Raw genomic sequence first — 25,512 nt, forward strand, 5'->3', positions numbered from 1 at the left:
TGATGACGTCAAAGGAGTAAAGCTGCCAGGAGCTTGATTTGCTGACGGGGCCCTACTAAAAACAAAGAGAAAGAGTTATAAACATCCATTAATAACTGGAACATGGAATGTACGAAGCATGAATCTAGGAAAATTGGAAACTGTCAAAAATGAAATGGAACGCACATTGATATCCTAGGCATTAGGGAGCTGAAATGGACTGGTACTGACTGTTTTGAATCTGACAATCATATGGTTTGTTGTTGTTAAGTGCTGTCGAGTCGGTTCTGACCCATAGCGACCCTGTACAGGGCTTCCGAGGGTGTAAATCTTTATGGGAGAAGAAAGCCTCATCTTTCTCTTGCGGAGCGGCTGGTAGTTTCGAACCGCTGACCTTAAGGTTCGCAGCCCGATTCGTAACAACTATGCTACCAGAGCTCCTTTGGTTTACTATGCCAGAAATGACAAACTGAAGAGGAATGGAATCACATTCATCATCAAAAAGAACATTTCAAGAACTGTCTTGAAGTACCACACTGTGATAGGATAATATCCACATGCCTACATGGTAGACCAGTTAATGCCACTATTATTCAAATTTACACACCAATCATTAAAGTCAGTGATGATGAAATTTAAGAATTCTATAAACTTCTTCAGTCTGAAATTGATCCAATATGCAATCAAGATATACTGATAATTACTGGTGATTGGAATGCAAAGATTAGAAACAATGAAGAAGGATCAGTAGTTGGAAAATATGGCCTTGATAATATAAACAATACTGGAGATTACATGATAGAATTTTGCAAGACTGATGACATCTTCATTGCAAATACCTTTTTAAACAACATAAAGACGATTATACACATGCAGCTCACTAGATGGAATACACAGAAATCAAACTGACTACATTTATGGAGAGAGATGGTGGAAAAGCTCCATATCATCAGCCAAAACAAGACAAGGAAGGGGCAGACTGTGAAACAGACAAACAATTGGTCATATGCAAATTTGGTCTGAAGCTGAAAAAAATTAAAACAAGTCAACAAGAGCCAAACTATAACCTTGAACACCCCCACCTGAATTTGGAGATCATCTGAAAAACAGATTGAATACATTTGACACTAAAGACCAAAGACCAGAAGAGTTGTGGGATGCCATCAAGAACATCATACTAAAGACCAAAGACCAGAAGAGTTGTGGGATGCCATCAAGAACATCATACAGGAAGAATGCAAAAGGTCATTAAGAAGACAAGAAAGAAGGATATGACCAAAAAGGATGTCAGAAGAGACTCTGAAACTTGCTCTTCAGCATAGAGAAACTAAAGCAAATGGAAGAAATGAGAAGGTAAAAGAGCTGAATAGAAAATTTCAAAGAGCAGCTCAGGAAGACAAGGTCAAATATTATTACAAAATGTGCAAAGATGGGGAGTTAGAAAACCAAAAGGAAAGAACATGCTCAGGATTCCTCAAGCTGAGGGAACTAAAGAAAAAATTCAGACCTCGACTTGAAATACTGAAGGATTCTATGGGCAAAATGTTGAATGATGTAAAAAGTATTATGTACCAAAAAGACACAGTGGATATTCAACCATTTTAAGAAACAGCATATGATCAAGAGCCAATGATACTGAAGGAAGAAGTCAGGTGCATTGAAGGCATTAGCAAAGAACAAGGCACTGGGGATTGATGGAATACAAATTGAAATCTTTCAAAAAACTGATGAAGCACTGGAGGCACTCACTCATCTATGCCAAGAAATTTGGAAGACCAAATTTCTACCAATTTCAATTGGCTACCTGGTCAACTGACTGGAAGATATCCATATGTGTGCCCATTCCAAAGAGAAATGGCCCAATGGAATGTGGAAATCATCACACAATACCATTAATATTGCAATCAAGTAACATTTTGCTAAAGATAATACACAAAAGGCTGCAACATTACATGACAGAGAACTGCCAGAGGTTCAAGTTGGATTCAGATGAGGACAGAGAATGAGGGACATCATTGCCGACATCAGATGGATCTTGGATGAGATCACAGAATACCACAGCCATGTTTACCTGTGCTTTACTGTCTATGCAAAGGCTTTCAATTATGTGGATCATGACAAGCTATGGACAACATTGCAGAGAAAGAGTATACCCGGAACACTTAATTGTGCTCATGAGAACCTGTACATAGACCAAGAGGCAGAACAGAACCTAAGGGAACACCGAATGGTTTAAAATTAGGGATGGTGTGTCTCAAGGTTGTAGTCTTTCACCGTACTTATTCAATCTGTATGCTGAACAAATAAACCGCGAAGCTGGATTACATAAAGAAAAACATGGCATCAGGATTGGAGGAAGACTCATTAACAACCTGTGATATGTAGATGATACAACTTTGCTTGCTGAAAGCAAATAGGACTTAAAATACTTACTGATGAAGAACAAAGACCACAGCCTTCAGTATGGGCTGCACCTCAATGTAGAGAAAACAAAAATCCTCATTACGGGATCAAAAAACAATATCCGTATCAATGGAGAAAAGATTGAAGTTGTCAAAGACTTCATTTTGCTAGGATCAACCATCAACACTCACGGAGGCAGCAGTCAAGAAATCAAACGATTTCTTGTCTTCAAAGTATTGAAGAGCAAAGATAACAGTTTGAGGACTAAGGTGTGCCTAACCCCAGCCATGGTATTTCTAATAGTTTCATATGCAAGTGAAAGCTGAACAGTGAATAAGGAAGATCATAGAAGAATTGATGCATTTGAGTCATGGAGTTGGAAGAGAATATTAAAAGTACCATGGGCTGCCAAAAAAACAAATCAATCTGAGCCAGAATGCTCCCTGGAAGCGAGGATGGCCAGATTTCATCTCTCATACTTCAGACATATTATCAGGCGGGACCAGTCCCTGGAGAAGGATATCATGTTTGGTAAAGTGGAGGGCCAGAGAAAAAGGGAAAGACCCACAGCGAGATGGAATGGCACAGTGGCACCAGCAATGGGCTGAAACATAACAACAATTATGAGCACGGTACAGAACCAGACAGTGTTTCGTTCTGTTGTGCATAAGGTTGCTATGAATTGGTACTGACTTGATGGCATCTAATAACAGCAACATGAGAACAAAGAACCTACTAAGTCACACCACTGAAAGAAAATACAGGTGGGTTATATTATTTGTACTATAATAAATTAAAAGAAACAACGTCTTTTTAAAAAGTAATTTCGAATCTAAATAGATTGGTGCATGACTAGACAGTATTTACTGAGTGTACATCTGGTTTAGTAGTTTGATGTCATAAACCAATTTTGCCTAATCACAAGGTAAGTCTTCACAAGCAGGAATGTCAGGATGGGGATATGACTGTTCTCTGTAGGAGTCTTTTTGGATTCTGAGAGAGCAGATAATCAAAAGGTAGTTTAGAAAAAGTCTCATGTACTTGGTGACAGTAATATACAATTAATTTCTTCATCAAGATTTTTTAAACCTCATGATTTAATAAGTTATGAATTCTTGCACAAACAGTCCAGGGCTGCACTGGAAGTGACCCAGGCAATGAAGACATTTTTTTTTATTCCATTCTGTGGGCTCCCTTTGTACTCTTTTGGTGAAATCTTTTGACGCACATACATTTCTAATTTTTAGTATGTCCTAATCATCTATTCTGTCTTCTTCTGTTTATGCTGTTTTTGCAATATTTGATAGTCTATGTGTAGCCTATATTAGAGGCCTTAAATTTGTCCCTAATTTTTCACTGATGACCTTTATAATTCTGGGATTCACATTTAGGTTTTTAATCCACACTGAATTGGTTTTTGTATATGGTGTGAGGTTTAAGTCTTGTTTCACTCTTTTGAAAGTTGATTTCCAGTTTTGCCAGCACCATTTGTTGACGAGATGGTATCTTTCCCATTCAATGTACTTTGGCTGCTTGTCAAAGATCAGTTGGCTGTAGGTGGATGGGTTAATTTCTGGATTCTCAAATCTATTCCATTAACCTATGTACCAGTCCCAGGTTGCTTTGACCCCTGTAATCATATAGTAAACTTTGAAATCAGGGAGTGAGAGGCATCCAACTTTGTTCTTCTTAACCAGTGCTCTACTTATCCTGGGTCTTTTTCCTTTCCATATGAAATTTGTAATCATTTTCCCAAGAATGTCTTTGGAATATGGATTGAGACTCCATTATATCTCTAGATTGCTTTAGGTAGTATTGACGTTTTCACAATGTTGTCTTCCTATCCAGGAACATGGTATATTCTTCCATTTTTGTAAGTCTCTATTGGTTTTTTGTAGTTGTTGTTAAGTGCTCTTGAGTCGGTTCCGACCCATATCGACCCTGTACAGGGTTTCCTAGGCTGTAAATCTTAACGGGAGCAGAAAGCCTCATCTTTCTCCCACAGAGCAGCTGGTAGTTTCGAACTGCTGACCTTAAAGTTTGCAGCCCGATTCGTAACCACTACACTATCAGTAGTGTTATGGTTCTTTTGTGGATTCCACCACATATGTAGATCAGGTGACCAGTAGTGGTTGACTTACCAGAGTCGACATGTCCAATAATGACAATGTTGATATGGGTCTTTTCCTTTCCCATTTTGGTTTAGGTTTTGTGATGGTTTTCACCAATACCTGTATTCTGGAGGCAAACCTGTTGCGAAAAAGGACTCTTCTGGATGTTTTGAAGCACAGGGTTGGCTTTGACAAAGTCCTTTAGCTTCTGTTTATCCTGGAATGTTTTTATTACACCATCAGACTTGATTAACATCTCTGCTGGATAGATGATTCTTTGTTGGCAGTTTTTTTTTTCTTTCAGGGTTTTATATATGTGTCTCCCCATTGCCTTCTTGCCAGCGTGGTTTCTGCTGAGAGATCGCAGCTTAATCTGACTTGCTTGTCTTTGTTAGTAACACTTCTCTTTTGCCTAGCTGCTTTCAGGAGTCTCTCCTTGTATTTGATTTTGGAGAGCTTGATTATGATATGTCTTGGTGATTTCCTTTTGGGTATCTATTCTTCCTGGGGTTTGTTGAGCTTCTTGAATACTTATCTTTTCATTTTCAGGATGTTAGGGAAATTTTCTTTGAGAAGCTCTTCAACTATCTCCTCTATGTTCTTCTGTGATTCTTCCTCTTCCAGAATTCCAATAATTCTTAAGTTATTCCTCTTCATGTTGTCCCACATGCATCTTAGACTTTCTTCAGATTTTTTAAATCCGTTTTTCTGCTTGCTGTTCTATCTTAGCAGTATTGAGAGACTTGTTTTCCAGCTCACTGGCTTTGGCTTCCATCTCTTCAATTCTACTCCTTTGCCCTTTCAGTGTATATTCCATTTCTGATGCTTTATTATCAATCATTTGGACTTCTTTTTGCAAATTCTGAATTGTTTCCAAAGCTATAATCTATCTTATTTGATTGTTCCTGTACCACTTTCCTTATTTTTTATTTTATTTCCTTCTTCCTTATTTTTCTCAAACCCTCTGTGGAGCATTTGGATGCACCTAAATATCATTTGAGTTCCTTCTGTGGCAGTTCCAAACCCTGCCCTCCTTCCAATGGAAAGTCTTAGTATATCTCCAGCTCACTTGTCTCAGTTAGTCTATCTTGTTTCTGGACATGTGCCAATATCTTCAGTTGTTTCTTGGGCATTTTCAATAATTAGGTGAATGTATGTTCATGTATTATTAAGCTTTCTGATTGCCTCCAGGTAGATGTGATAATGAGGTGGGCTTTCCTTTTCCCTTTTCTTTTTATTCAACTCAGAGTAACTGTAGCAGGTATTAGCTGTCTATCTGGTGTATAGCAACTGGTACTGGCTCTTGCCTGGATGGTGGTATTTCATAGGGAATGATTGTAGCTTGGATATATGACTGCAATCGCTGTCACTTCTAGGGAAACATAGGGAGAGAAAGAGTCCCCCCCCTTTGAAGGTAAAAGGGGGGCCAAAAAAACAAAACAACAGGAAAAAAAATAGATTGTACACTACAGTCTATAATTGCAAAAAACAAACAGACAAAATAAAACCTGTAGCAAAATATGAGTATGACTTTAATGCCCCTCTTTTGGCTTCTTGCCTTCAAGGCCGCCTGAGAAATTTCAAGATGTTACTGTTGCTCGTTATGATGTAATTCAGGATTTAATTTTCAGCCTGTTTCCCTTTTAGTCTGTCTGTCTCCTTGTCCATAACCCCCTTCAGGTGTTTCTCCTAGTGAGAAACAGCTCCGGTCCAGCTCCAGCCGTTCTAGGAGACTGTTCTATTTTAAGCAGTTTCTGTTGACTCCTCTCCTTTCTTAGATTCTGCACGCAGTGGTGTTTGCTGAGGAGATCTGTGCACATGCATAGTAGAACCTTCTGGAAGCAGGGGGTGTCCACTCAGGTACCCCTCTAGTCACCAGAGTGGAGGTACTCAGTCAGTGTGAGTGAAATTAACAGAAAAAAAAAAAAATGTTCACAAATTTATCTCTGAGGATCAGGAAGACCTCTGCAGTGGGAGCACTTCTCTGATCCTTCACTGGCTCCGTCATGCCCAAGATCACTGCTCCCAGACCCGCAGGCAGCTGCAGATAAGAAAGCACCACCTTTCTTGCTTCTGCTCCAAATCCCACTATCAGTGAGCCTTCCATCTTTCTGAATATTCCTTTATATGCAGTTCAGAGTTCTGAGACTGTCCCCAGAATCTGATTCATCCAGTATTCTGTATTATTGCTGATGGAGGTCTGCACTGCACATTTCTCTAATCTGCCATTAAGCCCCACCTTGCATGTATAACTAAAAAAAAAAAAAAATTATGGTATTATTTGTCTTTCTTTCAAGAAGCATCTTCTATTCCTCTAGATGTTCCAGGTTGGTCTGCATGTCTTTTCAGTTGGAAATGTCTCACCTCTGAAGGTCCTGGTGTGGCTTAGGCTTCCACAAAAGGCCCTATAATGCACAAAGTCTTAACAAGAAACCTGTTTCCCTGGGTACATTCAAGTCTCCTTTTAGCTAAAACAATTAGCTATAGGCTGAAGACGGATTTACAAGCTTTCTGTAATCGTGTTTCCCAATATCCCTTTCTATTCCACTTAAATGTCTATATTACAGTTGTAGGCAGGATCCCAAAATCTTCAATTTGACATATTTGCTCTTGAACACTTAACAGAGGTTTTGTGTAGTAGATTTGCCTAATAGAATACATCATTTTATTTCTTGACTGCTGCTTCTATAAGTGTTGATGATTGACCTCAGGAAAATGAAATCTCTGACGACTTCAAACTTACCTACATATGTTATTCATAGGTCCAGTGGTGAGGATTTTTGTTTTCTTTACATTAAGGTGTAACTCATATGGAAGGCTGTGGTCTTTTATCTTCATCAGTATTTTAAGTCTTCTTTGCTTTCAGCAACCAAGGATGTATTATCTGCATGTATCAGGTTGTTAAGAAGAATCCTGATTCCACATTCTTCTTCAGATAATCCAATTTCTCAGTTTTTTTGATCAGCATACAAACTGATTAAGTATGGTGAAGGAATATGACACTGGTATACACCTTTCCTAATTTTAAATCATTCAATGTCTTCTGATTCTGATCCAACAACTGCTGTTAATAGGTTCATCATGAGCACAAGTGTTCCGGAATACTCATTCTCTACAATGTTGTCCATAGCTTGTCATTATCGACACAAACAAAATCCTTTGCTTAGTCAATAAAGCACAGGTAAACGTGTTGTTGGTGTTCTCTGCTTTGAGCCAAGATCCATCCGACATAAGCAAGACATCCCTCATTCCACATACTCATCTAAATACTGCTTGAATCTTTGGCAGTTCTCTGTCAATGTATGTTTACAGCCGCTTTTGGATTTTCTTTAGCAAAATTTTACTTGAATGAGATATTAATGATATCATTTGGTGACTTCCACCTTCTGTTGGGTCACTTCTCTTTGGAATAGACACAAATATGAATCTCTTCCAGTCAGTTGGCTAGGTAGCTGTCTTCCAAATTTCTTGGCATAGATGAGTGAGTGTATCCAGTGTTTCATCAGTTTGTTGAAAAATTTCAATTTGTATTCCATCAATTCCCAGTGCCTTGTTCTTTGTCTATGACTTCAATGCACCTTGGACTTCTCCCTTCAGTATCACTGCCTCTTGATGATATACTACCTCTTAAAATGATTGAACATCGATCATTTCATTTTTGGTACAGTGATTCTGTGTATTTCCTCCATCTTCCTTAGATGCATTCTGCATTATTCAATATTTTGCCCATGTTGTTGTTGTGAAGTGCCGTCGAGTCAGTTCCGACCTATAGTGACCCTGCATAGGGTTTCCAAGGAGCGACTGACTGGTGAGCTTGAACCACTATAGAATCCTTCAATATTGCAAGTTGAGGCTAGAAGCTTTTCTTCAGTTCTCTCAGTTTGAGAAATTCTAAGCATGTTCTCTTTCAGTTTCCTAAATGCAAGTAATGCCACATTTCATCATAATATTTGACCTTGTCTTCTGTTTTTTAAGCTTTTATTATGAATTAAGTGATAGTTTACACCATAGAAAATTAGTTTTGCACTCAATCAATTTTGTTTCACTGCAATGATTACAATCTCCTTCATGCACAATTGGTTAATAGCATTTCCCTCTATCTTTTCCCTCCCTGCTTTTTTGATGTATACAAAAATACATAGGAATATATAATCATTTAAACAGCCAAAGGCATATTTTGCAAGATAGTCTCCTGCCCACTAGCACACAGACTTCCTTTTTCCATGAGTCTAGATTCCTCAGCTGCTCTACCTTTCTATACCATCATCTGTGTCTCTGTCTCTGGTGTCAATGCTTCTCTGGTTAAGATCCCACCTTCCACTCTTGCTCTTCCCTCTGGATGGACCTAGGGTCCTCTGTTCCTGTAATGCAAGATAAACGACTTCCCCCTTTTTGTTACACAACTTCTACCTTTACAGTTGTGACAACTGCAAACTACTCATGATAACAATTACTCACTAATGAATAAAAAACCCTGTCTCCTTTCACCATACCCATCTAGACAAGATGAAAACTATTCAGTGAACATTCTACCTTCCCCCCATTGCTCTGAAACAAAACTCCCTCTTGAAAACTTGCACCCCAGCCACTTCGTGCCTTTGTTGTTGTTGTTAGTGCTGTTGAGTCAGTTCCGACCCATAGCTACCCTGTATAGAGTTTCCAAGGAGCAACTGGCAAGCTTGAACCACCGACCTTGCAGTTCAAACTGCTTTGCAGTCTGGCACATTAGTCCACAGTGCCACACCAGGACTCCTATTTTATGTAGTCAATGTCTAAGATGCCTTTCCCTATCAACCTTGTGTACTGAGGAAATATGTTTGATCCTTGATGTGAAGATTCCTTCCCTCTCAGTTGGTATTTTAAGCTACTACATCCATAAGTGTAGGTCAAGTTAATCAAATTGTAGCAAATTGCACTTGATTCCTGTATCAAATTTCTATTATCTTTTTCTAGTCGAGTTCTGATCATCAAGTCATCCAAGTTAGGTCAAACTGGAACTATCTGCAAGTTTGAACATCCTTGCTCACCTACCCCCACTTCATATCAGCTGGGTGCTTCACTTTCAGCTCTAGCCCATTCCAAAGAGAGGTGACCCAACAGAATGCAGAAATCATCGGACAGTATCTTTGATATCCCATGCGAGTAAAGTTTTACTAAAGGTAATACAGAAATGGCTGCAAGCATACATTGACAGAGAACTTCCAGAAGTTCAAGTTGGATTTAGGAGAGGACGCCTAATGAGGGATATCATTGCTGATGTTCGATGGATCTTGGCTGAAAGCAGAGAATATCAGAAAGATGTTTACCTGTGGTTTATTGACTATGCAAAGGCTTTCAATTGTGTGGATCATGACAAGCTATGGACAACATTGCAAAGTATGAGTATTCTGGAACACTTAATTGTGCTCATGAGGAACCTGTACATAGACCAAGAGGCAGTTGTTCAAACAGAACATGGGAACACTGAATGGTTTAAAATTAAGAAAGGTGTGTGACAGGGTTGTATTCTTTCACTGTATTGATTCAACCTGTATGCTGAGCAAATAATCTGAGAAGCTGGATTATATGAAGAAAATACTGGCATCAAGATTGGAGACTCATTAACAACCTGTGATAACAACCTTGTTTGCTGAAAGTGAAGAGGACTTAAAATAATTACTGATGAAGATCAAAGAACACAGCCTTTTGGTATGGATTGCATCTCAATGTAAAGAAAACAAAAATCCTCACCACTGGACCAATAAACAACATTCTTATCAATGGAAAACAAGACTGAAGTTGTCAAAGACTTCATTTTTTCTTGTGCTAGACTGAGGCATGAAGTAATCACCTTTGAGATTCCTTCTAGCATATTTATATGTTACTAGGTAAGGCTGGTGGTTTTGAACCACTGACCTTGTGGTTAGCAGTCTTATGCTTTCCCTACAGTGCCACACTAGGACTCCTTAACAACAACAACAAAGTGCCATTGAGTGGGTTCTGACTCATAGTGATCCTATGTACAAAAGAATGAAACACTGCCAGTACCCACAGTCTCACAATTTGCTACCTTTGAGCTCACTGTTGCAGTCATGTAATTGGTGTTTTAAGTGCTGTCGAGTTGGTTCCAACTCAAAGCAACCCTGTGTAGGGTTTCTGATGCTTTTAAATCTTCGCAGGAGCAGAAAGCCTCATTTTTCTCCCATGAAGCTGATGGTGGGTTTGAACCACAGGTCTTGTGGTTCGCAGTCCATTGCTTATCTTATGGAGCCACCATTCTCCCATCTAACTGATGGTCTTCCTCTTTTTTGCTGACCCTCTACTTTATACCATCTGCATCATTAAGGTCAACTCTACTATGAGGAGGCAGTTCTTCCCTACTTGTATTTGCAGTGCCTTTCAACCTGAGGGGCTCATCTTCCGGCACTGCATCAGAAAATGTTCCACTACAATGTATAAGGTTTTCACCAGCCAACTTTTTAAAAAAGTAGATTGCCAGATCATTATTCCTAGTTTGTCTCAGTGTGGAAGTGCCATAGAAACCTGTCTTCCATGGCTAACCCTGCTGGTATTTGAAATACCACTGGCAACTCTGGGTCCACAGGCGGCGGGTACTACCCCTTGCTGTCCAATTTAAAGAGCCAAAAAGCCAAGGCTTCCCAGGGAGAACTGTGCCCAAGGCTTTTGAGTCTGGGTGTATTAGTGGGGTGGGTGTGAGGGGTGCATATGACTTCCCAGGCTGGTTGTGAGATTAGACAGTATCAGCCGTAAGTGTGGGCCCTCATATACCTGAACCCTGAGCCACCCCGTGAGAAGTCTGACTACCTAAGAGGTCTGGGGCCATTAGGACACCAGCCACAGGAAGACAGTACTGCCAACCATCACCCCAACTTCTGGCTTCTCAAATCTAAAACCCTAAAAGTCATCTTGCCTCCTACCACCTTCTCTAAGCTGTTTTCAGGCAATCCTGTCCCTGCTTCTTAGAGAAGCGACACTGCAGCATCATTGAAAACAAACTTGAGCTCCATAGTCACAAAGATTTATGTGACCCACTCTCCCTCCTCTCATTTTTATCCTTTGTTCAGCATCACATAATTTAGTAGTTAATTTTATGCCAATTTAGACTTATCAATTCTTGAGCCAATATTTGTTTACCTTTCTGCATTAATGAAGCATTGTTAGGAAATACAAGACAACTAAAATGAAAAAAAATTCCTTCCCCTCAAATTGTTTCCCTTCTGGGTGGCAACTACACTTAACAGTGTTTTTCATTATTTTCTAAAATGTTTTTGTACCCACACAAGCATGTGCATGCATGTATAACCTCAGGTGGCAATGATTTAGTGTTCCACTCCTGTCCAGCCACCTTAGCGTTGACTCTCTAACACCATATCTTGCATATGGCGTCACCACAGCACAAGTGGACTGCTGTCCTTCATCTACTGCTGAGCATCAGTGACTAACTTCAGCATCCCCATCAAGGTCGTCAAGTCACCACACTAAGGCTACTGAGGCCCAGGATCTCATGCCCTACTTGGTGTGCAGTTAAGGGCTTAGTTGTGCTTAGACTAACAAGGTCTCTGACTATTGCTTCTCAGGTGGGAGGAGGATGTGCTCAGCCTGAACACATCGGAGCCTGCCTAAGAGCCCTGGGGGCCACAGTGGGTGGGGACTTGCTGCCTGCGCCTCACTGACATTACTGTAGCTGGGGGGACTATAAGCTTCTGACCTCAGTGGATATGGAGGCCTCCGTGGCATACTAACTACTCCTACAGAATACATTAACCAGGGACACCGCCCAAACGGCACTGTCTAGAAAATGATTTTTATGACTGACACACTGCTTATGACCTCACTCGTGAAACTTTCAAAGTACCAAGTATGAGGTGATGGTTTTACCTTGTGCTTCAAGCAACTCATTCTGAGTCTCTTTGGCATCATCAGCTACTTCATCTGACTTCAAACTCTGTGGAAAAAATTTTAAAGGATGTGAATCCTCTGGAGAATGTCTAAATGGGTAGAGTATAAAGTAAAGGCAGAATGGTATTTGTTGGGTGGAACAGGGGTAACTGAGGAGGAGAACTAACAGCTTAGTACTAAAGGCAGGACAGGCTGGATTCAAATCTGAGATCCTAAAGAATCTCTCTTCCCCTTTGGCAACGCTGCTGGGCAGCATGGGGCAGCTCTGAGCATGGCTGCAGGGGCCACGATGTTTGTACACAAGCAACATGCAAACCAATTCTTTGAAAATGGAAGTGCCAGAAAGTGGAAACTGGGAACATACCTTGTTTTGTGGAAACACACCTGGGATTCCTCAACATAACCCTAAAATCATTAGCACTTCAAATTTAAAACATAATATGTTATCCTAATACAAAACAAAACAAAACAAGTCTTCTTCGGGTGCTGGCTCTAGACCCTGGCAATTAAGCTTCAGTTAACATCTGTCACATAGCACTATGTTGACATGACTTGCAAGAGCATGTCCTTCAGTATTCTGCTCCTTATCAGCCATATTGGAGACCTCGTGTGGCACTTCAGGATAAGGCGCTGGACCCCAAGGTTGGCAGTTCAAACTCACCAACCACTCCTAGAAAATCCTACACAGGATTGCAGTGAGTCAGAACCGACTCAACTGCACGTAACAACAACAGCAATCAGCTACAACAGCTCAGCAAACAGGCAAAAGGGTGGAGCAGGACTCTGCTCTTCTAAAGAGCCTCAGGAATGGTATAATGCATAGCAAGTATTTAGCATACCCAGCCAGGAGAGGAGTTGGGGCCATCAAGAAACTTGTGACTTAAGTAAAAAATCTCACACTTTAGTGATTATGTTGGCAATCACAAAGTTACAGTTTGCAAATGACCAGGTGTTATGAATTCCCACGAATGACTTTGGAATAAATGCCTAGTTGACTAAGTCTCATAGGAACCCTGGTGACACAGTGGTTAAGCACTCAGCTGCTAACTAAAAATGTAGGCAGTTTGAACCCACCAGCCCTCTGCAGGAGAATGATGTAACTGTCTGTTTCTGTAAAGATTCACAGTCTTAGAAAACCTATGGGACAGTTCTACTCCTATAGGAATCAACTCAGTGGCAGTGCACTTGGCTTTTGGTTTGATCAAGACTCAGAAATCTTAGCAGGTACAGTCTTGAAGACTGGACTCTGAGAATGGATGAAAGGAAGCAAGAATACTATTGAAGGTACAAAAGAAAAACACAGCAAACCTAGAGAATCCAGCATGTGAGTACAAGAAGGGATCATGGAGAGGCTTGAATTCACACAGTCCCCATTTTCTCCTGTGGAAACTGAAGTCCCCAAAGCTTAAGTGTTCTGTCTAGTAGAGGTCTGTGGTATTCACCTCCACAGTTCTCACACTTTAGAATTTAAATGACAAGTCACAGCAATGCCAATATATTCAGTCCCACTTTCCTAATGCATTCAACTCATTGTTAATACTAAAAATGCTCTTTCTGCATTGAGTTTTTGAGGATCAGCCAAACCGAAAGTCAAACACATTGTCATTGAGTTGATTCTGACTCATAGCGATTCTGTATAGGGTTTCTGAGATTGTAACTCTTTACAGAAATAGAAAGCCTCATCTTTCTCCCATGGGGCAGCTGGTGGGTTTGAACTGCAGACTTTGCAGACAGCAGTCCAATGCTTATCCTACAGCACCACCATGGATCAAAGATGATTCAAAAAGCAAAAGAGCCCCAACACTCTAAACCTGAAATCCAAATTTTAAAAAAGAATAAGAAAGCAAATGTTTTGGATTTATGACATTGTCCTGGTGCACCATATCCCTGAGAGAAAATGGTAAGATTTAAATACGTGCTTACTGGTTTTTTTTTCTCTTTGTCTCAAAAATGTTGAAAATAAAAGGCAATCAATTTGGAATCCCAAAACTATCTTATTAAAGATATGTTATTGATACGGACTCAACTTTCAGAGCTTGATATTATAGAAAGCAAGAACCAGGAACACGCTGGAATATTTGAAAAATGAATCTAACAAGTCTATGATTAAGCTGGAAGACTTCTATCAGGGATATGCTTTTTAACATGGAGAAGAGTTAGAACGCAGCCGTTAACCAGTGACTGGGGTCAACCTCAGGTGCTGACATGAAAAATTTAGTGAACTGGGCAAGAGAGCTTAAGCTAACACCCAAGGTCATAGGGAGTTATTAGATACTTATTTGAAAAGTGATAAGTGTGTGTGCATTCTTATTTGTGTTCAAGACAGGGTGAACTGTAAGCTTGGTACATCCAAATTCTTAACTTGCTCTTGCCATTAGAAAGACAATGTCCTCTTTATATCCTTGACAGATTAATAATTCACTCCTGTGTGGTGCTGTGGGTTAATGCACCAGACTGCAAAGTCAATTTGAACTACAAAGTTGGCAGTTCAAGCTCACAGTATCTCCATCAGAGTGCCGTGTCCCACCTGGTCCCAACTTTACTATTTTCATTTTGTGTTTTGTGTCTTTCTTTTTTTCTAATCTCCTGTAGCCCCTACTCCGGTTTAATCTCTCTGCAGGGGTCATGGAGTACAGCCATTGTGGGACACAGCAGATGGATACGCTTCTTGGAAAACCCTATACAGGATTGCTATGGGTTGGAACAGACTCAATGGCATGTAACAACAATAAAAATTAAAATAAAATTACAAAAGTAATTTTCTTGCAGTACTAGAAGGGGTGGTAGTGAGCAGGGGAAAGGGGTCAGAAACAAATGATTTTTTACAAAAATTCTCTACTGTCCCAATGTTTGAAGGAGAATGTTCTCTGGCCAGAGTCATACTGCAGATAATTAGACTCTGAGATAATTTAAAATGAGATTGCATGTGCATCCAAGCTCTGGCATTTTAAAACTCTGGAGAATATGTGTCTCCTTCCTCATAGCATCTGGTAGTAATGTGATGTGAGCAATGACTAAATGAGTGATTACTGACCTGATATTGGGCACCTGAGGTGGGGAAGAGAAGTTTGACTCACCTGTACATTTTGCAGAAATGTGGCACAGTGGAGCTGGTCACTCAAGTCAGCCTGTATTTGCCAGTCTGCTGAGTGGCTGGCCTCAGTCTCCAACGTGTACAGCTCAGGCTGGGTACGACGACCATACCACTTGGAGCCGTTTACATACTTTGGTAGGACAGCCTGTGAGATAGCTGGGAAGGAAAATGGGGAACATGGTAGGGAGCCCCTTAAATCAGTTCTCTGAGCTACTCAAGCCAACACAGTGCCATTTGAGAAGGCACAGATTTGGGTGTGTAATATGCTTTCATGAATGCATGCTTTTACAAACAGAAAGTGTTGAGAAAAGCAAGAGAAACTAGTTCTCTCAGTTACCTATGAACTGGGGTGGGGGACTGAGAATGCAGGTGAGAAAGCATCATTCATTCTCAACTCTATGCACTGCTTGAACTTTGCTTTTGTTTATATAATAAAAGACTAACAGCTTTTTATGCACAGAAAAATGTCTCCCATAGTCTCACAGTATATGGCTTTAGAAATTGGAGATCATCTTACAGAGCCACATGTCCTAGGATTACACCTCAACTGATGACTGAGGAAGGGAGAGTGGTGGGTGAGACCTTTAGGCATACGTGTGGAGTTAAGACACAGCTAGGTAGATGACTGTGAAGCTCAGCAGCACTTCTGACAAGTCTGGGATCAGAGACAGGATCCTAAACAGTCCCTCCACTTCCTTCTGCACACCTTCTCTACATCTGCAAAATGTAGCTGGAACCTTTCAGGCAGAGAAGAAATTCATGATGACCCAATATTAAGTTGTCATAAATCTGGAACCCGGGGGATGGTAGGAAAGGGACTGAGGATGGGGTGGCATGTAACTCAGCCTTGACAAGACATAGCTTCAGAGGTAGGGAATAACCAGAAAAGAATCAATTTGAGAGACGATGGCAGGGCTCCAATGAGGTAAGACTAGTCAGAAAACTAGATGAACATTCATTGCAGATATGCCTTAGGTCTCAACTACAACAGAAGTCATGTTGTTGGAGACTTGATGGCAAACTGCCATCTCATCTATTTCTGCCTAACCTTCGTCTGGAAGCTCTGCTAAAACTTTTCCACCATGGATGACTCTACTGGTATTTGAAATACTGGTAGATGGCTTTTCAGAATCATAGCAGCAACATAGTCTGACAAATTGACAGGCAGACTGGTTTGAAGCAAGGCCTGGGTTTACCAGCTTCTTAGTAAAATCCCAGTAGCTGTAGGACCACTAGCATCTGGCTAGCAATTCAAGTAGTGGAATCTGTACCTTTTTGGATGGGTTTTTGGTAATGAACACTGGGAAGAACACCATCCACTAACAAGGGGTGGTGTTCAGGCAGGACATAAGAAACATTTAAATAAGAGAGGCTTTGGAATTCTATTTAAAACAAAACAAAACAACAACAACAACAACAAAAAAAAAACCCAACCAGAATCAGTCCTAAACAGCACAAGTCCTAAAATAGTTTCTGATTACTTTAGAGGAACTGAGAACATGTCCCTCAGAACAATACTGCCTTAAGCTAGAACTACCAGACATCCAGGATAGAACGTCTGTTTACTCTAGAATGGAGAGGCAAACACACACTGTCAATGACACAATGCACTGACTGTTTAAGAGACTTTCAAATACTTGGTCATGCAATTATATCAGAATTCTGTGAGTGTGAAAAGATAAGTGCCTTCTTCACATCTTAACAAGGAAAAGTATTAAAAGAAGCAATTAATGCCTCACCTAGGGCCAGGCAGATCCCAGGCCTTCCTCTACCACTGTACAGTGCTTTTCACTTAACCCAGGTATCTTTGCAATCAACAGGAGTCTCAAATTGAGAGTCAATTTGAGCCGTCACTGTAAAGGACAGGGTTCTAGCAGTGATGCCTGTAGAAGAGCCCAGGGAACTAAAGCTGTGAAACCTGGACCCAAATTCTGGCCTGCATGGACTAGTTGTGGGATGTTGCATAATCCCTTTATGCTTCTGGGACTCAACTTCCTTTTCTGAATACTACGTATAGTAATACTTCAAGATGTCTATGGAATTTATATAAGGGTTAAATTAAATACATGTAAGATGTATATGGACTCCTGGTGTGGCGCTGTAGGATAAATACTGGACTGTGAACCACATGGTCGGCAAGTCAAATTCACCAGCTGCTCCTTGGAAACCCTTTACAGGGGTTGCGATGAGTTGGAACTGACTCAACGGCACTTAACAACAACAACAACAACAACAACAACAACAACAACAAGATGTACACAAAGTTCAATGCCTGGCACATAAAAGACACTCTGAGGTCTCTTTTTCATTTATCCCAGGTCCTTCCCAACACTGCCATCCCATAGTATCTCCTTTCCTACATCCTTTTATACCATCCCATAGTCCATGGCAGTGGCAGATGGTGAGGATGAAGGGAAAGGACTCCCCCTGCTTCTGCCCTGTGCGAATCAATACCACGTCGTCCTCTTTGCTCTTTACACACTTTCCCCTTTCGTAAGGGAACATACCCACAGCCATTGCATCCATTCTCATCAGAGCCAAGTTTAAGGTTACTAAGCATGTCAGGCAACTGCTATTTGGCTGCTTGAGTCCAATGGAGCAGTAAAACCTAATGAGTATTTCAGTCATCATCGTCCAACTATCATCACACACAATCTCTATACTCTTGACCTGACAACCATTGTACTTGATTCTCCCTTCAAAACTCTTCCAACTGAGTCTGTTGTTACTCTCCTTTAACCTCCTGACCTGAACCAAAGACCAGTGGTTTCGTCTATTCCTCAAGATGCTTCCTCCCTTGAGAATACCACTTCTGTTTATAAGGATTATGTTTATTCCACAAAAAGTCATATTAGTACAGAACAACATTACTGTCTGACACAAAACATACACTAAGTCTTTCTATGGGATTATGACAATCTTTCCTGCTTTGCCAACAATAGAGTGCAATGACAAGAACACCTTACATCAGCATTCTACTTATAGCTCTTAAAATCTTTAGCCCCGCCACATACATTTATTAATTTTATCTTGTCAACAACCCTATATGTAGGTATAACCCATTTTATTTTAAATATATATAAATTAAAGAAGAAAAAAACAAGATCATCTGGATTGGTAGTAATAGAAAATGGTGTTTAGAATTTCATTTTCATGACAGCTGCATTCTTCAATTAAGGAGCCCTGGTAGTGCAGTGGATTAAGAGCTGGGCTGCTAACTGCAAGGTCAGCAGTTTGAATCTACCAGTGGCTCCACAGGAGAAAGACAAGGCTTTCTACAGCCTCAGAAAACCTATACAGGGTTCCTATGAGTCAGAACTGATTCGGTGGCACACACCCACCACCACCACCACATTCTTCAATTAGAATATTTTATGCCAAAAAGTAACAAATAATAAAAAGAAGCTAAATTCCATAAGAAATTTGCTTACCTGGTTCCAAAGAACTACTTTCTTCATCAGAGGGGGCAACAATAGGATTTGATGATAGCACTGCCACAAAACCTTCTTTAAATTCTTCAAAGTTCACCTAAGTGAATTTAAGAGAGTTCAAAGTTGTTTTGAAAGATCCATACATTTAATAGTCAGTCTTTTAATTTTTTACAGATGGAAACATCATATTGTTTTTTCCACTGAAAATAGTTCATTTTTCAAATATGTAAGACTTTCAAAAAATAATGAAAATATGAGTGAATCACAATCCCTCCCACCACTAAATATATACTATCAATTTTTTAAAAAGTAAAACAAAAAAATTAGAACAGTGTAGAAAAAAGTGATCTGATGGTCATAAAATCGTAATGTATATAAAGAAAACATCCATGCAGTCACCCTGAGAAATAGAACACTGATCGTACCTAAGAAGGACCCTCACCTCTCATCTGTCAGCTTGTAGTACTGTGGAGGCTAATGTATTGCTGTGATGTTGGAAGCTAAGCTACCAGAATTTAAAATACCAGCAGGGTCAAACATGGGGAGAGGTTTCAACAGAGATTTCAACTAAGCCAGACTAGGAAGAAAGAGAGGCAGATCACTTCTGAATCGTTAGCCACTGAAAATCTTACAAATAGTAAGGGGACAATGTCTAATACAGTTCTGGAAGATGAGCTCCTAAAGTTGGAAGACACTGAAAATATGACTGGGGATGATCTGCCTCTTTAAAGAAGAGCTGACCTACATGATGTGGATGGAGTAAAGCTTTCAGGATCTTCATTTGCTAATGTGGCACAACTCAAAATAAAAACAAACAGCTAGAAACATACATTAATAATCAGAAATGTGGAATGAATGAAGTATGAACCTAGGAAAATTGGAAGTCATAAAAAATGAAATGGAATGCATAAAGATAGATATTTTAGGTATTTTTGTTATTAGGTGCTATCAAATTGGTACTGACTCATAGCGACCCTATGCACAACAAAACAAAATCACTGAACAGTATCGTTAACATCACATGCAAATAAAGTTTTGCTGAACTTAATTTTTAAATGGTAATAGCAGTACATGGACACAGAGCTACCAGAAATCAAATAGGATGTGGAAGAAGGAATATCACTGCTGACATCAGATGAACGTTGGCAGAAAGCAGAGAAAACCAGAAAGATGTTTACTTGTGTTTTATTGTCTATGCACAGATCTTCAACTGTATGGATCATAACAAATGTGGAGAGCACTGAGAAGAAAGGGAATCCCAGAACACTTAATTGTGATTATGAAGAATCTGTACACATAGAATAAGAGGCAGTTATTCAAAGAACAGGGGATACTGAATAGTTTAGAATCAGGAAAGGTGTGTTTCAGGGTTGTATTATTTCACCCTACTTATTCAATCTGTTCGGTGAGCAAATAATTGGTGAGAAGCTGGATTATATACAGATGACACAATCTTGCTTGCTAGAAGTGAAGAGGACTTAAAATTCTTACTGATAAAGATCAAAGACTACAGCCTTTAGTATAGACTGCACCTCAATGTAAAGAAAACAAAAATCCTCACAACCGGACACATAAATAACATCATGATAAATAGAGTAAAGTTTGAGGTTGTCAAAGACTTCATTTTGCCTGGGTTCACAATTAATGTTCATGGAAGCAGCTGTCAAGAAATCAGGTGTATAGCAATATCGAAGATGTCTTCATCATTTGGCCCCACGTATGTCCCTCCACATTCATAGGTATTTGCTGCAAGTGTAAATACCCATGTACAAATATTCTCTGTCAAACTCTCATATATTTGTGGATATAATCCAACTCTCCCATACTATTCAGGCTGTGTATTTGTCCATCTACCTAACAATAAAACACTGTTGTTTCAGGGTTGTGTATACAGCAGCATTTACCTCTGTGCCCTTTAACCCTTGCATTCCTCCCTGTGTCTTTGCCTATCTTCATCCTTCTGCCAACCTCCCTCTTGTACACTGTTGTCCTTGTCACTTGAGTTAACATGCAACTATATTCTAGCCAGTTGAGACCTCTGACTTTGTGGTTCATAGTCCCATGCTTATCCTACAGAGCCATAACACCCATGTATATATTTATATAATATATAACATGTATGTATGTTTTAATTTTAATTTTCTTCAGCTTCAGTCTGAAATTACATAGGAGCAATTGACAGTTTGTTCTACATGATGGCCCTGACCTTGTTTTGGCTGATAGTATGGAGCTTTTCCACCATCTCTTTCCACATTTGTAGTCAATTTGATTTTTGGGTATTCTATCTGGTGAGGTCCATGTGTATAGCCATGTTTTGTGTTGTTTAAAAAAGGTATTTGCAATGAACAAGTCAATGGTCTTGAAAAATTCCACCATGTCATATCCAGTATTGTTTCTATTACCAAGACCATGTTTCCCAAATACTTTGTTTCCAACTTTTCATTCCAATAACCAGTAATTATCAATACATCTTGATTGCATGTTTGATCAGTTTCAGACTGGAGAAGTTGGTAGAATTCTTCAATTTCATCATCACTGGCTTCAGTTTTTGGTGCATAAATTTGAATTAATATGCATTACTGGTCTTCCTTGTAGGTGTATATATAGATAATATTCTATCACAGATAGCATTAAACTTCAAGATGGATTTTTTTTTTAAGTTTTTATTCTTTTATTGAGTGAAGGCTTACAGGGCATATCATCAGTTTTACATTCAACAAATCATATACCTTGTTTCATTACAATGATATACCATCAGTTAATAGTATTTCTCTCTATCCACTTTAGCTTTTTAAAAACAAACAAACCAACAAACATAAAATCACTCAGGCATATATATTAATTTACATCTCCACATTCTGCAAGTCTGCCTCCTGGCCACCAGCTCTTAGTCCCTCTCTTCTTATTCCATGAATCTAGAGTCCTCAGCCACTCCCCCTCTCCATGCTGCCATCTCTGCCTCCATCTCTGGCACTGCTGCTTCTCTGGATAAGGTCCCACATTCTGTTTGTGCGCTTCTCTCTTGATGGTCCTAGGATCCTCTGTTTCTGGACTTTAAGATTAACCACTACCCTGTTTTTGTTACAAAACTTCTACCTTTACAATTGTGACAGTGGCAATTAGTCATGATAACAATTATTCACTATTGAATCTTATGAATCTTATCCCCATCTCTTTTCACCCGACCCATCTAGACAAGATGACAATATTCAGTGGGGACTCTTTCTTTCCCCCATACTCTTAAACTACACTCCCTCTTGAAACCTTGTAAGCCAGTCACTTCGTGCCTTTATTGCCCCCTCATTTTACATAGCCAATGTTTAAGTTGCCCATCCCCATCTACCCTGTGTACAGAGCCGATAGCATTGATATTTGATGTGAAGACTCTTTCCCTCTCTGTTGGTAGAGTAACTACCGCTCTGAGTATAGGTCAGGTTCATCAAATTGAAGCAATTTACCCTTGTTTCCTTTATTAAAAAATTTTTTGTTGTTGTTGTTTTTCAATCTTCTTTTAGTTCTGATTATCGAGCCATCGAGGCTAAGTCAAAAGGGTACTGTCTGCAAGTTTGGGTGTTCTTGTGCATCTCCCCTCACTTCATATCAACAGGATGCTTCACTCTTAGCTCTAGACCTCTATGGCTAAGTCCTTGTCCAAGGGCTCAAGTGTCCTCAGGTCTCACCACACTTTGGACCAACCAGCCCTTCCTCTTCTCGCTCATCTCCAGGCCAACAGGATTCAATGGACTAGGGTTGAACTCAGCCCATTTCTTCATTGATGCCTTTCTGCCTCTTCCACTCACCAGTAGACCAGTGTGGTCACCAGCAAACTTACGTGTTTGTTTGTGTATTCCTTTGAGTTTCAGTTTTAGAGGGAGTTTGTCCTGAAGGCACTTGATTGCTAGTTTTGATGTCTTCCTGGCGAACAGCTTGCTTATTCTTGTAGTAGCCAGTCATGCCGACATTTTTGTTTTGGGTTTTTCCTGATGATCTTTCTTTAAAGATGTGTCTTCTGTCACTGTAGCTGTTCCAGTCTACTTGTCCTTTCTAGTGGGAATGTCCCACCTCATTAGGTCCTGGATGGGACTCAGGATTCCACCTAAGGTCCTATACTCTGGAAAGGCTTTGCACAAGGCCTATTTCACTGGGCAAGTTGTAGAACCCCTTTTAGGTATTTCAATCAGTTATAGGCTTAAGACGGGCTTACAAGTTTTCTCTAATCATGTTCCCCAACACTCCTTTCTATCCCACTCAAGTGTCTATTTTACAATAGTAGGCAAGGGAAACTAATATTCATAAGGCAGTCAAGGATTTTACTATTATTTACCCTCTTCAAGCTATACCTAGATCCCTGTATCCCAGAGCCCAGTTGTTCCAAGGTTGATTATGCATCACTATTTACCCCTGTCCCACTAGGCCATGCAAACCTGTCTCAGTGTTCCCCTATCTATCTTGTTCTTCTGTCTCCTCCCCGCTTCTTGTATTGCCCTCCCAACACCCAAAATAAACCCCCCACCCCAACCGCATTGTGGTTACCTTATATTCCATTTGTTCTACCCTCCATTTAAGACAGTCTATTTTATCCTGTAATCTACCTGACCTTCTCACCTGGATCTCTGTTCCTCTGTGTTTACCTTCTTTCACACTGTAATTGTTTTGATCATATACTGATCTCCCAGATCCTCTGTTCTTATAATTTTATTTGGTTCTTGACTCTCATTTGTTCTGTGTGTCCTTTGTTGAAATCATGGTTCTTGTGTTCTTTCTTGTGAGTTTCCTCATAGTTTTAATATTTCCATGTTCTTCTTGGTTTTTCATTTTCTTGGTATGTTGTTTAAGGTTAATTTTCTTTGAGGTTACCTTATATTCCATTAACTTTTGCCTCCATTTAAAGCTGTCTATTTTATCCTGTAACCTACCTGACCCTTCTCACCATCTGGAGCTCTGTTCCTAAGTGTTTACCTTCTTTTACATTGTAATTGTTTAGATCATAGACTGACCTCCCAGATTCTCGGAGTTTGTTCTTATAGTTTTGTTCTGTTCTCCACTCTTCCTTCTGTCGATTTAGTTCTGGGAGGTCCTGCTATGCATGTCAATCTCTGGTTGTTGTCTGTTCTTATTGGTTCTCAGTCCACAGAATTACGATGTTTTGTAGTATTGGGTTGGCTTTGGCAAAATCCCTTAGCTTCTGTCTATCCTGGCATGTTTTGATTACACCGTCATATTTGATTGATAACTTTGCTGGATAAAGGATTCTGGGTTGACAGTTTTTTTTTGTCTTTTTGGGTTTTATATATATCTCCCCATTGCCTTCTTGCTTGCATGGTTTCTGCTGAAAGATCCGAGTTTAATCTGACTTGCTTGCCTTTGTATGTAATGCTTCTCTTTTCACTAGCTGCTTTTAGCATTGTCTCCTTATCTTTGACTTTGGAGAGCTTGGTTATAATATGTCTCAGTGATTTTATTTTGAGGTCTATCCTCCCTGAGGTTCGCTGAGCTTCTTGAATGTGTATCTTTTAACTTTTCAGGATGTTAAAGACATTTTCTTCCAGCAGTTCTTCAATTATTTCCTCTGTGGACTTGTGTGATTCTTCCTGTTTTGGAATGCTGATAATTCTTAAGTTAGTCTTCTTCATGTTATCCAACATGAATCTTACACCTTTTTCAGATTTTTAAATTCTTTTTTGTGTTTTCTCTTCTATCTTAGTAGTATTGAGAGATTTGTCTTCCATCTTTTCTAATCTATTCCTTTGTCCTTTCAGAGTATTGTCTATTTCTGATATTCTATTATTGATAGTGTGGACCTCTTTCTGTAGGTTTTGAATTGTTTCCAATGCTGTATCTGTCTTATTTGATTGTTTCCGTAGCGCTTTCCTGACTTCTTCCTTATTTTTCTCAACTTTATTGTAAAGTGTTTTGAAACATTTTATAATCATTTTTCTGAATTCCTTCTCAGGCATTTCCAAGGCCTACCCTCCTTCCAGAATGGAGTCCAGGTCTACCTCTAGGTCATTTGTCTCACACATTTTATCTCGTTTCTTGACATGTGCTGATATGGTCATCTGCTTTTGCTTCTTGGACATGTTGTGTTTATCAGTGGCCTTAATACTTAATAGTGTGTGTGTGTTGTTGTTTTTTAATGTTTTATTGTGAGTTATGTGATAGTTTACATGGGAGAACATTAGTTTTACATTCATTCTTTCATATATTCTTTCATTGCCATGGTTACAATCCCCTCCATGCATCATCAACCAACCAAAGGGTATACCCTGAAAGCCTGCCCCCCACACCCCTCCCCCAGTCTTCAGCACACAGTCCCTCTCCCTCTCTGTATCTAAAGTCCCCAGCAGCTCCATCGCTCATTGTCATAGTCTCTGCCTCCATCTCAGGCATCACTGCTTCTCTGGGTAGGGTCCTGCACTCTGCGCTTCCCTGTTAATGGTCCTAGGAACCTCCGCTCCTAGACTGGAAAGTTAATCACTCCCTTCCTTGCTATAAAACATCTACCTTTATATTTCCAACCCTCACAATCAGTCCTGATAACAATTATTCACTATTGTATCATCAGAGACCCATCTGCATTTCATTTCATCAGCCC

At 39.8% G+C, this 25,512-nt stretch overlaps 1 protein-coding gene across 1 annotated transcript in view; it reads right to left on the reverse strand.

Annotated features, from left to right (window-relative positions):
* Window positions 1-25,512, reverse strand: part of NINL (ninein-like) — a 99,263-nt gene that overhangs the window by 61,918 nt on the left and 11,833 nt on the right. Inside the window, exons 2-4 of the mRNA XM_006860759.1 lie at window positions 18,918-19,014; window positions 15,470-15,642; window positions 12,372-12,438 (exon numbers count right to left, since the gene is read on the reverse strand). Of these exons, the coding sequence (XP_006860821.1) occupies window positions 12,372-12,438; window positions 15,470-15,642; window positions 18,918-19,014 (337 nt within the window). The remainder of the gene's footprint in view (window positions 1-12,371; window positions 12,439-15,469; window positions 15,643-18,917; window positions 19,015-25,512) is intronic.

The sequence above is a fragment of the Chrysochloris asiatica genome, unplaced genomic scaffold, assembly GCF_000296735.1.
Source record: "Chrysochloris asiatica unplaced genomic scaffold, ChrAsi1.0 scaffold00039, whole genome shotgun sequence".
Lineage (NCBI taxonomy): Eukaryota > Metazoa > Chordata > Mammalia > Afrosoricida > Chrysochloridae > Chrysochloris > Chrysochloris asiatica.